The sequence below is a fragment of the Antedon bifida genome, chromosome 3 (genome assembly GCF_963402885.1).
Source record: "Antedon bifida chromosome 3, ecAntBifi1.1, whole genome shotgun sequence".
Taxonomy (NCBI): domain Eukaryota; kingdom Metazoa; phylum Echinodermata; class Crinoidea; order Comatulida; family Antedonidae; genus Antedon; species Antedon bifida.
This window is the reverse complement of record NC_136228.1, coordinates 17,745,559-17,762,214: the sequence shown is the minus strand read 5'-3', so window position 1 is coordinate 17,762,214 and position 16,656 is coordinate 17,745,559. Positions and strand designations below refer to the sequence as shown.

The window sequence follows — 16,656 nt, the reverse complement described above, 5'->3', positions numbered from 1 at the left end:
ACAGTAGGCCTACAAATATTGTCTAAACGAACAACAAACACATTTTAGATATCATTTTGTTAGTAAAGTTTCACCAAAATATTTATTTGCCATAAAAATATATATACCGTATTGTTTTAATACATTTCTTTGTATAAAAATCTATAAATAATTATTACAATCCAAATATTGCACATTTTGAAAGTTGAAAATATGATTAAAACAGAGATTCAGTATAAAATGTAATAATGATTATTGAATTTGAACATAATGAATGTGTTATACTGGTAAGAGTTTTATTTTTAGATATTAAGTTTGGATAGAAGAGAGATGAGATCGTCAATCGGTGGTCGAGTTTTCTTGCATCTCACAGCCAACTCATTAAGTTGCTGCCAATGGCATGCCTGGGCTACTTCACAAATAACAAAGCAGAGGGCAAAGATGTCGCTTGATGTTACTTCAGCAGCAGGTGGTTCCACAAGTGGTGATGTTATTCCACCCATGTCAATAATCTTGCCCATCCATTCTTCACTTTCATGTGAAAGGAGAATGTTTTCTGCCTTTATGTCATTGTGTGCAATTTTGTTCCGGTGGAGAAACTTCACACCATCAGATACTGTCAATAGGATGTTAAGAATTGACCTCCTATTCATGTTGGCGAATTTACTCTTTATTGCTTTTCTAAGAGTAAGAGATGAACTGTCAACTCCAACAAATGAAGAGACAATTTGAATGATGTTATTATCATCTCTTACTACGCCAAACATGAACGGAAATGATGGGTGAGCAGAACATAGTTGCATTGTGCGAGCCTCTATTTTGATGTTATCTGCACTGCCATTTAAGATGGTTTTGACAGCAACCAGTGAGTTGGTTGGATTGTGTCTCATCAGAGAAACTTCCCCGAAAGCGCCTTGACCGATGACCACTGGTGTTTTCTTCTCGTCGACTGGTTTTAGATCCTTCTGGTTGATCACGTTCACGGTTGGCAGGAGACTCAGTAATACATCTGTCTTGTCTTTTCCTTGGTTTGAATCTGTTTGAGCCGATAGCTGAATTCTATTTTTTTTTTAAAGTAAAGAAGATAAATAATTTACCATTTTGTTTACAGAAATATCAGATAATATATTGCCTGCTTATATAAATTGTTAGGCCTACAATAAAAAATAATTATCTGTTAATGAGGAGACTCTTTCATAACACTTGAAGAAGCCAAGCAATAGCATTTTCAGTTTTTTAAAAAGTCAACATCAGAATCCTATTTATGGGCTTGTGATGACATAAGATAATCCTACCTTTGAACTTCTTCAAACAATTCCATAACCTTATTCTCTTCATTCTTTAAAAGTTTCTTGAGCTTTTCTAATTCTCTTTCTTTTTGATCGTAATCCACACAGCTAAAAAAATAAACAATACCTGAATGATTTGCTTTGAATTAGCTTGTAATTAACATGTATTAGTTATTATTCTAATTTCCTTTGCATTTTATCTATTTTTTTTTTTTTTAAATTCAGCTCATCGTTATAAATATAATATTTTAAATTCATTAGTTGACCCTCCGACTGGGGGGGGGGGGGGTTAGATCTATTTTGGTTATTATTGTACGGACCCTACACATACCCTTGTTTTCTTGCACTTTCTGTACGTTGTTTACTCTTTAACATCTTCTTGGCTTCGTTTAGTTGTTCCTTTGCTTCCTTATATTTACTTTCATATCTGTTTTGAATTATATTTTAATAAGTTATAAGATATATTTTTTATTTTTACAACATGTAATTTCAAAAACTTTGAGAAAAAGATGTCAACAATATTGTTGCATTTATGATTAGTATTGAATGTTGATAATGAAGACTATGATGAGAAGATGATGATGAAATTGTTGGTGTTGAAGATGTGGTGAATTATCACAACATGGGGTTAGCTTTTCAATAAAAACATTATACTTACTTAGTGTTTGTAGCATTAAGTAATTCTGTTCTCTTTTTCAAAACTTTCTTCAACTGCTCATTTTTTTTCTCTAACTCCTCTACAAGCTTTTCAATTCCTTTTTTCTCTTTGCTCTGTTGGCAATATTTCTCATTCAGCCTGAATTGACAATTGCACATAATGTTAGATGTGTTGAAAATAGCATTAGCTTAATTGATGGTTACTGTAGCTCCTAGTATTTAACTTTTGAATATTTACTTGGCATTTACAGCTTCTAGACATTCAAACTCTTTCTGCAAATCTTTCCTTTCACTTAACACTTTCTTTACTTCATCATCTTTGTTTTTAAACTCTTCCATCATTCTGAATTAAAAATAAAAATGTTTGAATGAGTTGAAAAATTATCAAATAACAAATAGGGTTAGCTTAATAAGTAACTGTAAAAGTTGTCAAAGATAAAACTGTTACTTACTTGGCATTTACAGCTTTTAACTCTTTCTGTACTTTTTTCTTTTCATTTGACAATTTCTCTATTTCCTCACTATTGTTTCTAGAATCTTCCATCATTCTGAAATTAAGATAAAAATGTTGGTGTTGCAATATTATCAAATCAAAAATATGGTTAGCTTAATAAACTGTAGCTCCATTACTATTAAACCTAGATACAAAAGCAAACATTTCAATAATATTTACTTGGCATTTACAGCCTCTAGACATTCTAAATCTTTCTGTAACTCTTTCCTTTCATCTCCAACTTTCTTTATTTCATCACCTTTGTTTTTAAACTCTTCCATCATTCTGAAATGAAAATGTGTTGAAAAATGATATAGTGTTAGCTTAATAAATTGTTATTGTAGCTCCATTACTATTCAAATAATTATGTTACAAAGATGAAGTGATCAATACTTACTGGGTATTTACAGCTTCTAACTCTTTCTTTTCATGTATAACTTTCTTTACTTCATCATCTTTATTTTTCAAGTCTTCCGTCATCCTGAAATAGAAATGTTCAAGGTATTGAAAATGATATAGTGTTAGCTTAATAAATGGTTATTGTAGCTCCATTATTATTTCAAATAATTATGTTACAAAGATGAACTGATCAATACTTACTGGGCATTTACAGCTTCTAACTCTTTCTTTTCATGTCCAACTTTCTTTACTTCATCATCTTTATTTTTCAACTCTTCCATCATTCTGAAATAGAAATGTTCGAAGTATTGAAAATGATATAGGGCTAGCTTAATAAATGGTTATTGTAGCTCCATTATTATTCAAATTTGTTACAAAGATGAATTGATATACTTATAATACTTACTTGGTATTTACAGCTTCCAACTCTTTCTTTTCTTTTGACAATATCTTTATTTCCTCACTATTGATACTAGAATCTTCCATCATTCTAAAATTAAGATAAAAATGTTTGAATGTGTTGGCAAATTATCAAATAACAAATAAGGTTTAGCTTAATAAATAATTGCAAAAGTTAAGATAAAACTGTTCAATACTTACTTGGCAATTAAAGCTTCTAACTCTTTCTGTAGTTCTTTCTTGTCATTTGACAATTTCTTTATTTCCTCACTATTGTTTCTAGAATCTTCCATCATTCTGAAATTACGATAAACATTTTGGATGTGTTGCATAGGGTTAGCCTAATAAACTGTTGCTCCATTAATATTAAACTTAGATACAAAAATAAACATTTCAATAATATTTACTTGGCATTTATAGCTCCTAACTCTTTCTGTAAATCTTTCTTTTCACTTAACAAACTTTTCATTTCATCATCTTTGTTTTTAAGCTCTTCCATCATTCTAAAAAATAAAAATGTTCGAAGTGTTATCAAATAAAAAATATAGGTAATTAGCTTAATAAATAACTGTAGCTCCATTTTTAGTATTCAAATGAACTTTTCAACATTTACTTGGCATTTAAAACTTCTAACTCTTTCTGTAAATCTTTCTTTTCATTTCCAACTTTCTTTATTTCCTCATCTTTGTTTGTAAACACTTCCATCATTCTGACTTTCTTCTCATTTAATACTTTCTTCAGCTCTCCGTTTCTTTTCTTAAACTCTTTTACTAGCCTTTCACTTGCTTTTTTTCTATAAACATAATAATAATAACATAAAACATTCAGGCATATAACAATTAACACATTACATTTTGATACTATTATAAAAATAAGGACACAATATTGTATAATATAATTGTTCCTTTTAGCTGTTTTTATTTTGTTCATACTTTTCTCTCAATTTCTCTGCTTCCATTTCAATAGCTTCCATATCGTTTCTCTTATGGTCCAAAGCACATTCAACTTGACACAGGAATGTACTTATGATCTTAAAACAATTATTTAATAAGAAATTGAATTAATATTTGTTAGATAAAATGAAATGTTGTTGAAAAAAAGTTAATTAATAGTGATAATAATAATGTGAAACTTGCAAGATGTGTTAGGAATCTTTTCCTACCTTGTTACCTTCCATTGTCTGCATAAATACTAAATCACCTGGATTAACAGTATTTCTTTTTGATGCTGAAAGTGGATCAGCATCTGGTTGGAATGATCTTGTTACTGGCTTCTTCCTCAACAGACTTGTTTTCTGCAGTTGCGGATCAAAGCTACAGTACAAATAGAATGAATCCAGACATTGTTTTATTTGATGAAATTCAATTTGAAAATAAATTACAATACATGGGCTTCTATTCCTATTATTAGTAATTACTATAGTATTAAGTAGGCCTAGGGCCTAGCAGCCTACTAGATGTAAAGCTAATGGAAATAAAAAAAATAACCCAGGCCTATGCTGGGTCAGGAAAGGCATTATGTAGGACGAGCAGAGTTTTAGGCATAGCTAGGCCCTAGCCCTAATGGCCTAAACTAGGCTAGGCCTAGGCTAGGCGCTACCCTAGTTAGAGGCTGGTGGTGGTTAAAAAACTTACCGTCGTGATGAACGGCGCCAAAAAGGAAGTATATTGATGCTAGAATTCATATTGCTAGTTAGACGTATAAATACAAATATTTAGGATGCGTAAAGGTAAATTAATTCGTCGTATTTAAAACCAGAAAAAACAATTCTGACGACTGATATGAGGCGCGCCTGAGCTCCGATTTCGGGTGCCTTTTATACATTTCAGTGTGCGTGCCACACTTGTACGTCATAAAAACAATGTCGCGTGTCCGGATTTATGTTCTAAATACGCACTACAGTCGACGTCATAAACCCATTGTTTGCTTTACAAAAAAACTATATTGATTATCTTATTAATCAATTAATTCAAATTCTGTAGTATTAGTATATATCATTAGTATAACTCATTCCTTTAATTCTAGTAATTTTTACTATTGTTATTAATTCATATTATTGAGGCGTGTTATCAAATTTAATGTGCTACTGGAATGATCCGGTGACAGAGGACGTAAAACCAAGTAGCAGATACGCGCGCAGTACGAAATTGTTGCCATGAAACATAAACAAAGTAGTGTATAAGTGTGAATACGTGATTAAAAAAAAGAAAATTGTGGGCTATGTGGTGAAGCAAATTTTTACAGATACAGATAACTTTTATTGTCCAAATATACTGGAAATTGCATTGCTCACTTATCACAAAAATAGATATTGAAATATAGTATAAAAAATAACACACTTATATACGGTAACAATATAATATGACATTAATTTTAAAGGACACCCCTTCTAGATGGCCGGCCGGAAATGGTACTCTCGCACGTACAATTAAATAAATTATGATAAATGGCACCCGTAGTTCGCCGGAACTTACACTTCCTTATAGCTAATAGCAAAACGATCATAGCTTATTTTTAGTCTACAGCTCACTATGTCGGCGGTCGGTTGGTCGGTCGGTAAACACTACCGTAAATCTAATTGTAACCCTTGGTTATTATTCTTTGATTGTTTTTTAGGGTGGGTTACTATTACTTTTTAGAAGGGGGTTACTATTAGAGTAGTGGGTTACTATTACTAATCTTAAATTAGGCACCTGAAAATAGTAGCCCATCCTCAACGTTTCCGGTCAGCAACTCATAGCAAAATAATAAATCAGTACAAATAAACAAATTTGGTTGAACTCTAACTTTATTTTATGAACTCAAAAACACTCAATCCTCCCCCACTCCCGAGATCAACATGCATTATCTCCTTGTTTTCGAAATACGGCTGCATCATAAACGACCAGTCATTTTTTCAATAGTTTTTGTGACTCTAATAGTAACCCCCATGGGTTACTATTACAACTAATAGTAACCCCATGGGTTACTATTAGAGTAGTGGGTTATTATTATAGATTGACTTATAAGGTGGGTTACTAATTAGAGGGGAGTTACTATTAGAGTGTGGGTTACTATTGGAAGATGTACGGTAACTCAAATTTGCACACGCGACTGCAGCCATGAATATATGTATATGTTTGCGTTGAATGTGAACGTCAGGTCCCCGATGAAGGTGGTACTTGTAACTTCCGATCATCATAAACGCTAGGCCATCTATCTGTGTTTGCCCAGGGAAGAAGACAACTTTTTTTTTGGTTGTTGTTACTGAAATCGCATCTTTCGCTATTTTTCTATATTTATACAGGTTTTTTTTCGTTTATACGCATATTATTTTGTGACGACCATTTATTAATGTTATTTTCAGCAATTCGCATTTTGCTATTATGGTTTGGATGAAGATCCATTTTTTTTCCACATGAAGCAACAGCAGGGAGGCCAGGATAATTGGATGAAGATCCAATGGGAAAGCGCTACCCTAGCCGAACATGTGTATTTGGATGAAGATCCCTTTTTGCCCCTTTTTTTTTCTACAACATGAATCAGTGGCAGGGAGGCCTGGAGAATTGGATGAAGATCCAATGGGAAGATAAGCGGGGTGGCAACCGTATAAATGGAAGAAAAGCAAAGATTGTATAGCGCCACTAGGCGGTGCAAGAAAAATAACTTGGATGCCATTCGGGCGGACAAAATGATGATGATTACAGTTATCGAAAAAATTTCCGGGCGGCGAAGTGGCGTTCGGCAAAACGTTCCGTCACCGTTGAAAGAAATTTGACAACTTAAAAGTCAATTAGTTATATTATAAACCAAAATAAGTCTGAAATGGTGGAGATATAAAAATTGAGTCGGGTAAACCAATCCAGCACCCTAAAAACTACCCTAAAACATTCGCTTTTAACATGAAATGCCTACAGCATATGAAAATCTGGACTAGTCTATTATTGCCACAAAAGACGATTTATTTGCTTTGCCTATTTTTTTTGCAAACTAACTTGATGATAGGTGGCGCCATTGTTTTTTTTAGAGTAGCAGAACATTATATTGGCAGTGACTATAGAGTAACCAATCACCATAACATTTAGAGAGTCATCCTCAGTCTAGTCATATAAAAAGTTGCACACACATCAGAAGTTTTCCGGAACAATATGAAATTAAAATATAATTACATTTTAATAATTAATATCGTACTAGTAGTAGCGTCATACTCTGCACACGTCGGTCCTGGAACTAATTTCTGGTGACTTGCTTGATTTCCATCTGAAACAATTCACCTTACAAAATGTGCAAAACACACAGAATAGAGAAGACATTTTTTCTATTTATAAAAGTACATTTATCGTAAATAATCATAAAATATTTTCTAAATTACAAACATGCAAGCACCAATAAATCTAGGTCTACTATACTAAAAACAAAATATGGTTACGTACATAATTATGATGATAAAGTGTTTTTAAATCCATCATTGTTTTATTGTTAATTATTGTGACAGGAATTTTATTAACAGCAAGCTTTATTTCTGCTAAGCCAATATAATTGATTAAGATAATAATATTCTGGCACATACATTATCATTAAAATGGCATGTTAAATTACCATATATTAATATTTTAATTTCTGATACTTATTAGATTTATTACAATAAAACTGAAAAAAAAATTACCATGACAAATAACTAATATTTTGTTGATTGCCTAAATACTTTTTTATTCTATCTATAGGTAAATGTGACTTATTGCATACACATCACTATTTCTGAGCATAATTAAAAACAAAGCTCTCACACAAAGAAACAAACAAATATTAAATAAAATACACCATGAAAAATATATAGTTTGGTAATGTATACTTTAGTGGCGCGTTCATCATCTAATTTCGACTACCACCACCATGTGCACATTTTTATTGTTGATTTCAGGTCCGTAAGCGCAGTTGTTTTATTACAATACTTCACATCTTAATTCTATAAATTACTAATTCATATGTTATCATTGAAATGTTTTAAACTGCCGACTGACTGACAGAGTTCAACGTGCATGTCCCTCTCATGCATGTTGTCAATTTATGATGTGCACCCTAGATTAATATTCACAGCGTCTTTTATGTTCGTAAAGTCCCATATCCAGGATTGCTTTCATTTTGGGCTTACAGATATTTTAAAGTGAAGGAATACTTCATGTATAACAAAATCAATGATAATTGTTTGAAGGTTTGCATGGCGAAATCAAATGCATAAACAAATCAATAATTTTATTCTTGACAATTTTTTTTTAAAATAATTTGTCAGAGTACTTTTATTAGGGAAGAGTGTTGTGCTTTTATTATACTTACTCATCCTATGCGAATTATTATATAACCACATATTAAGGCGGAGCTCGGGTTACTGCCAGTACGTTCTTTTATTTAGTTTAGGTGTGCAAATAAAAGCGAATGTATTGACAATATTTTTTCGAATCAGTGTTTGGGAAATGTACTAGGTAGAAGGGGCTTATGTTATATCACACACTATAAGCACTGTACTTTACAAACTTAAAACCGACGTGCTTGTGTGATCTCTCAAACCTATGTGTCGTTAAACCGATAGCTTTCAGAGGTATCTGTTATTAAGATATCACACACTACTGAAGCACATGATAAAAAAAGAGCATGTAAACAGCTTGCATTATTACCGCTCCAGTCATCACTACCACTGTCTCTGTATCAGGTTGCACAATAATTCCCGAGGATCAGTCACGAAAAGCAACCCTTTCTGTTTTTACAACGAAACGATTTACAGTAGGCCTACCAATATTGTCTAAACGAACAACAAACACATTTTAGATATCATTTTGTTAGTAAAGTTTTACCAAAATATTTATTTGCCATAAAAATATATATACCGTATTGTTTTAATACATTTCTTTGTATAAAAATCTATAAATAATTATTACAATCCAAATATTGCACATTTTGAAAGTTGCAAATATGATTAAAACAGAGATTCAGTATAAAATGTAATAATGATTATTGAATTTGAACATAATGAATGTGTTATACTGGTAAGAGTTTTATTTTTAGATATTAAGTTTGGATAGAAGAGAGATGAGATCGTCAATCGGTGGTCGAGTTTTCTTGCATCTCACAGCCAACTCATTAAGTTGCTGCCAATGGCATGCCTGGGCTACTTCACAAATAACAAAGCAGAGGGCAAAGATGTCGCTTGATGTTACTTCAGCAGCAGGTGGTTCCACAAGTGGTGATGTTATTCCACCCATGTCAATAATCTTGCCCATCCATTCTTCACTTTCATGTGAAAGGAGAATGTTTTCTGCCTTTATGTCATTATGTGCAATTTTGTTCCGGTGGAGAAACTTCACACCATCAGATACTGTCAATAGGATGTTAAGAATTGACCTCCTATTCATGTTGGCGAATTTACTCTTTATTGCTTTTCTAAGAGTAAGAGATGAACTGTCAACTCCAACAAATGAAGAGACAATTTGAATGATGTTATTATCATCTCTTACTACGCCAAACATGAACGGAAATGATGGGTGAGCAGAACATAGTTGCATTGTGCGAGCCTCTATTTTGATGTTATCTGCACTGCCATTTAAGATGGTTTTGACAGCAACCAGTGAGTTGGTTGGATTGTGTCTCATCAGAGAAACTTCCCCGAAAGCGCCTTGACCGATGACCACTGGTGTTTTCGTCTCGTCGACTGGTTTTAGATCCTTCTGGTTGATCACGTTCACGGTTGGCAGGAGACTCAGTAATACATCTGTCTTGTCTTTTCCTTGGTTTGAATCTGTTTGAGCCGATAGCTGAATTCTATTTTTTTTTAAAGTAAAGAAGTTAAATAATTTACCATTTTGTTTACAGAAATATCAGAAAATATATTGCCTGCTTATATAAATTGTTAGGCCTACAATAAAAAATAATTATCTGTTAATGAGAACACTCTTTCATAACACTTGAAGAAGCCAAGCAATAGCATTCTCAGTTTTAAAAAAAGTCAACATCAGAATCCTATTTATGGGCTTGTGATGACATAAGATAATCCTACCTTTGAACTTCTTCAAACAATTCCATAACCTTATTCTCTTCATTCCTTAAAAGTTTCTTGAGCTTTTCTAATTCTCTTTCTTTTTGATCGTAATCAACACAGCTAAAAAAATAAACAATACCTGAATGATTTGCTTTGAATTAGCTTGTAATTAAAGATGTATTGTCCCTTTGACCAATTAAAAAAAAATTTTTTTTTTTAATTTCGAAAAAAAGTGGGTCATTTTGAAGTATCATAATAGTTATTAACTTTCACCAAAAATTTGTAAAAAAAAAAAATATTTAACCGAAATACAGACAATTTTTTGTTCAAAAAATAACTTTGACTTCCAGTCAAAGTTTTCGATCAAAACATATCTCATAATGCAACGCGCTTGTTTGGCTACTCTGTATGCATAATCATAACACTTCCTCGCGATCTGTGTGAAAACACCTTCTCAACCGCGACGAGTTGTAAACAATCCTAATTAGCATCATGTATAATGCATAATCGTGGTTTGAAATCTTTGTTTACTTTCGCTTGTGATGATTTTCCAGACGAAATGTAATCAAATTAATTTACCTGTTAATTACGTAAACTTGTTGTTTTTGGCTCGAATTTTCGACTTAAAGTGAATACCTTTAACATTACTTTGATATGGCCAATTTAAATTTAGAATATTTTTTTTTTCATTTTTTGTGTTTCAAGGGACAATACATCTTTAACATGTAATTGTTATTATTCTAATTTCCTTTGCATTTTATCTATTTTTTTTTTTAAATTCAGCTCATCGTTATAAATATAATATTTTAAATTCATTAGTTGACCCTCCGACTGGGGTGGGGGAGGGGGGGGGGGGGGGGTTAGATCTATTTTGGTTATTATTGTACGGACCCTACACATACCCTTGTTTTCTTGCACTTTCTGTACGTTGTTTACTCTTTAACATCTTCTTGGCTTCGTTTAGTTGTTCCTTTGCTTCCTTATATTTACTTTCATATCTGTTTTGAATTATATTTTAATAAGTTATAAGATATATTTTTTATTTTTACAACATGTAATTTCAAAAACTTTGAGAAAAAGATGTCAACAATATTGTTGCATTTATGATTAGTATTGAATGTTGATAATGAAGACTATGATGAGAAGATGATGATGAAATTGTTGGTGTTGAAGATAATCATAACGATAATAATAGTGGAAACAAGTTGTGACAATAATGATATAATCAATAAATATCAGGTTAGCTTTTTATTCAATGGTATCAATTGATTTAGCTAACAAATCCTTTGCATGTTGGATGTGGTGAATTATCACAACATGGGGTTAGCTTTTTCAATAAAAACATTATACTTACTTAGTGTTTGTAGCATTAAGTAATTCTGTTCTCTTTTTCAAAACTTTCTTCAACTGCTCATTTTTTTTCTCTAACTCCTCTACAAGCTTTTCAATTCCTTTTTTCTCTTTGCTCTGTTGGCAATATTTCTCATTCAGCCTGAATTGACAATTGCACATAATGTTAGATGTGTTGAAAATAGCATTAGCTTAATTGATGGTTACTGTAGCTCCTAGTATTTAACTTTTGAATATTTACTTGGCATTTACAGCTTCTAGACATTCAAACTCTTTCTGCAAATCTTTCCTTTCACTTAACACTTTCTTTACTTCATCATCTTTGTTTTTAAACTCTTCCATCATTCTGAATTAAAAATAAAAATGTTTGAATGAGTTGAAAAATTATCAAATAACAAATAGGGTTAGCTTAATAAGTAACTGTAAAAGTTGTCAAAGATAAAACTGTTACTTACTTGGCATTTACAGCTTTTAACTCTTTCTGTACTTTTTTCTTTTCATTTGACAATTTCTCTATTTCCTCACTATTGTTTCTAGAATCTTCCATCATTCTGAAATTAAGATAAAAATGTTGGTGTTGCAATATTATCAAATCAAAAATATGGTTAGCTTAATAAACTGTAGCTCCATTACTATTAAACCTGGATACAAAAGCAAACGTTTCAATAATATTTACTTGGCATTTACAGCTTCTAGACATTCTAAATCTTTCTGTAACTCTTTCCTTTCATTTCCAACTTTCTTTATTTCATCACCTTTGTTTTTAAACTCTTCCATCATTCTGAAATGAAAATGTGTTGAAAAATGATATAGTGTTAGCTTAATAAATTGTTATTGTAGCTCCATTACTATTCAAATAATTATGTTACAAAGATGAAGTGATCAATACTTACTGGGTATTTACAGCTTCTAACTCTTTCTTTTCATGTAAAACTTTCTTTACTTCATCATCTTTATTTTTCAAGTCTTCCGTCATCCTGAAATAGAAATGTTCAAGGTATTGAAAATGATATAGTGTTAGCTTAATAAATGGTTATTGTAGCTCCATTATTATTTCAAATAATTATGTTACAAAGATGAACTGATCAATACTTACTGGGCATTTACAGCTTCTAACTCTTTCTTTTCATGACCAACTTTCTTTACTTCATCATCTTTATTTTTTAACTCTTCCATCATCCTGAGATAGAAATGTTTGAGGTATTGAAAATGATATAGGGCTAGCTTAATAAATGGTTATTGTAGCTTCATTATTATTCAAATTTGTTACAAAGATGAACTGATCAATACTTACTGGGAATTTACAGCTTCTAACTCTTTGTTTTCATTTCCAACTTTCTTTACTTCATCATCTTTATTTTTTAACTCTTTCATCATCCTGAAATAGAAATGTTCGAGGTATTTAAAATGATATAGGGCTAGCTTAATAAATGGTTATTGTAGCTCCATTATTATTTCAAATAATTATGTTACAGAGATGAACTGATCAATACTTACTGGGCATTGACAGCTTCTAACTCTTTCTTTTCATGTCCAACTTTCTTTACTTCATCATCTTTATTTATCAACTCTTCCATCATTCTGAAATAGAAATGTTTGAGGTATTGAAAATGATATAGGGCTAGCTTAATAAATGGTTATTGTAGCTTCATTATTATTAAAATGTGTTACAAAGATGAACTGATCAATACTTACTGGGCATTTACAGCTTCTAACTCTTTCTTTTCATGTCCAACTTTCTTTACTTCATCATCTTTATTTTTCAACTCTTCCATCATCCTGAAATAGAAATGTTCAAGGTATTGAAAATGATATAGGGCTAGCTTAATAAATGATTATTGTAGCTCCATTATTATTCAAATAATTATGTTACAGAGATGAACTGATCAATACTTACTGGGCATTTACAGCTTCTAACTCTTTCTTTTCATTTCCAACTTTCTTTACTTCATCATCTTTATTTTTCAACTCTTCCATCATCCTGAGATAGAAATGTTTGAGGTATTGAAAATGATATAGGGCTAGCTTAATAAATGATTATTGTAGCTCCATTATTATTCAAATAATTATGTTACAGAGATGAACTGATCAATACTTACTGGGTATTTACAGCTTCTAACTCTTTTTTTTCATTTCCAACTTTGTTTACTTCATCATCTTTATTTTTCAAGTCTTCCATCATTCTGAAATAGAAATGTTCGAGGTATTGAAAATGATATAGGGCTAGCTTAATAAATGGTTATTGTAGCTCCATTATTATTCCAATTTGTTACAAAGATGAACTGATCAATACTTACCGGGCATTTACAGCTTCTAACTCTTTCTTTTCATATCCAACTTTCTTTACTTCATCATCTTTATTTTTCAACTCTTCCATCATCCTGAGATAGAAATGTTTGAGGTATTGAAAATGATATAGGGCTAGCCTAATAAATGGTTATTGTAGCTCCAATATTATTCAAATTTGTTACAAAGATGAACTGATCAATACTTACCGGGCATTTACAGCTTCTAACTCTTTCTTTTCATATCCAACTTTCTTTACTTCATCATCTTTATTTTTCAACTCTTCCATCATCCTGAGATAGAAATGTTTGAGGTATTGAAAATGATATAGGGCTAGCTTAATAAATGATTATTGTAGCTCCAATATTATTCAAATTTGTTACAAAGATGAACTGATCAATACTTACTGGGCATTTACAGCTTCTAACTCTTTCTTTTCATTTCCAACTTTCTTTACTTCATCATCTTTATTTTTCAAGTCTTCCATCATCCTGAAATAGAAATGTCCAAGGTATTGAAAATGATATAGGGCTAGCTTAATAAATGGTTATTGTAGCTCCATTATTATTCAAATAATTATGTTACAGAGATGAACTGATCAATACTTACTGGGCATTTACAGCTTCTAACTCTTTCTTTTCATTTCCAACTTTCTTTACTTCATCATCTTTATTTTTCAAGTCTTCCATCATCCTGAAATAGAAATGTTCGAGGTATTGAAAATGATATAGGGCTAGCTTAATAAATGGTTATTGTAGCTCCATTAATATTCCAATTTGTTACAAAGATGAACTGATCAATACTTACCGGGCATTTACAGCTTCTAACTCTTTCTTTTCATTTCCAACTTTCTTTACTTCATCATCTTTATTTTTCAACTCTTCCATCATCCTGAAATAGAAATGTTCAAGGTATTGAAAATGATATAGGGCTAGCTTAATAAATGGTTATTGTAGCTCCATTATTATTCAAATAATTATGTTACAGAGATGAACTGATCAATACTTACCGGGCATTTACAGCTTCTAACTCTTTCTTTTCATGTCCAACTTTCTTTACTTCATCATCTTTATTTTTCAACTCTTCCATCATCCTGAAATAGAAATGTTTGAGGTATTGAAAATGATATAGGGCTAGCTTAATAAATGGTTATTGTAGCTCCATTATTATTCAAATTTGTTACAAACATGAATTGATCAATACTTACTGGGCATTTACAGCTTCTAACTCTTTCTTTTCATGTCCAACTTTCTTTACTTCATCATCTTTATTTTTCAACTCTTCCATCATCCTGAAATAGAAATGTTCGAGGTATTGAAAATGATATAGGGCTAGCTTAATAAATGATTATTGTAGCTCCATTATTATTCAAATTTGTTACAAAGATGAATTGATATACTTTTAATACTTACTTGGTATTTACAGCTTCCAACTCTTTCTTTTCTTTTGACAATATCTTTATTTCCTCACTATTGATACTAGAATCTTCCATCATTCTAAAATTAAGATAAAAATGTTTGAATGTGTTGGCAAAATTAATCAAATAACAAATAAGGTTAGCTTAATAAATAATTGCAAAAGTTCAACTGTTCAATACTTACTTGGCATTTACAGCTTCTAACTCTTTCTGTAGTTCTTTCTTGTCATTTGACAATTTCTTTATTTCCTCACTATTGTTTCTAGAATCTTCCATCATTCTGAAATTACGATAAACATTTTGGATGTGTTGCATAGGGTTAGCCTAATAAACTGTTGCTCCATTAATATTAAACTTAGATACAAAAATAAACATTTCAATAATATTTACTTGGCATTTATAGCTCCTAACTCTTTCTGTAAATCTTTCTTTTCACTTAACAAACTTTTCATTTCATCATCTTTGTTTTTAAACTCTTCCATCATTCTAAAAAATAAAAATGTTCGAAGTGTTATCAAATAAAAAATATAGGTAATTAGCTTAATAAATAACTGTAGCTCCATTTTTAGTATTCAAATGAACTTTTCAACATTTACTTGGCATTTAAAACTTCTAACTCTTTCTGTAAATCTTTCTTTTCATTTCCAACTTTCTTTATTTCCTCATCTTTATTTGTAAACACTTCCATCATTCTGACTTTCTTCTCATTTAATACTTTCTTCAGCTCTCCGTTTCTTTTCTTAAACTCTTTTACTAGCCTTTCACTTGCTTTTTTTCTATAAACATAATAATAATAATAACATAAAACATTCAGGTATATAACAATTAACACATTACATTTTGATACTATTATAAAAATAAGGACACAATGTTGTATAATATAATTGTTCCTTTTAGCTGTTTTTATTTTGTTCATACTTTTCTCTCAATTTCTCTGCTTCCATTTCAATAGCTTCCATATCGTTTCTTTTATGGTCCAAAGCACATTCAACTTGACACAGGAATGTACTTATGATCTTAAAACAATTATTTAATAAGAAATTGAATTAATATTTGTTAGATAAAATGAAATGTTGTTGAAAGAAAGTTAATTAATAGTGATAATAATAATGTGAAACTTGCAAGATGTGTTAGGAATCTTTTCCTACCTTGTTACCTTCCATTGTCCGCATAAATACTAAATCACCTGGATTAACAGTATTTCTTTTTGATGCTGAAAGTGGATCGGCATCTGGTTGGAATGATCTTGTTACTGGCTTCTTCCTCAACAGACTTGTTTTCTGCAGTTGCGGATCAAAGCTACAGTACAAATAGAATGAATCCAGACATTGTTTTATTTGATGAAATTCAATTTGAAAATAAATTACAATACATGGGC

At 31.1% G+C, this 16,656-nt stretch overlaps 2 protein-coding genes across 2 annotated transcripts; both read right to left on the bottom strand.

The window, feature by feature from the left end:
• Positions 1-281: 281 nt before the first annotated feature.
• LOC144838187 (uncharacterized) lies at positions 282-4,900 on the bottom strand. Its single transcript, XM_078693547.1, has 11 exons — positions 4,851-4,900; positions 4,379-4,529; positions 4,149-4,246; positions 3,830-4,009; positions 3,418-3,513; positions 3,224-3,307; positions 2,378-2,473; positions 1,927-2,064; positions 1,600-1,695; positions 1,275-1,376; positions 282-1,038 (listed from the first exon to the last, which is right to left on the bottom strand). The coding sequence occupies exons 1-11, from the start codon at positions 4,898-4,900 to the stop codon at positions 282-284; spliced, it is 1,848 nt and encodes a 615-aa protein (XP_078549673.1).
• Positions 4,901-9,251: 4,351 nt separating this feature from the next.
• Positions 9,252-16,441, bottom strand: LOC144838186 (uncharacterized). The gene is made up of 11 exons (XM_078693545.1): positions 16,427-16,441; positions 16,197-16,294; positions 15,959-16,054; positions 15,463-15,558; positions 15,274-15,357; positions 12,870-12,953; positions 12,031-12,126; positions 11,580-11,717; positions 11,128-11,223; positions 10,244-10,345; positions 9,252-10,008 (listed from the first exon to the last, which is right to left on the bottom strand). The coding sequence occupies exons 1-11, from the start codon at positions 16,439-16,441 to the stop codon at positions 9,252-9,254; spliced, it is 1,662 nt and encodes a 553-aa protein (XP_078549671.1).
• Positions 16,442-16,656: the final 215 nt, after the last annotated feature.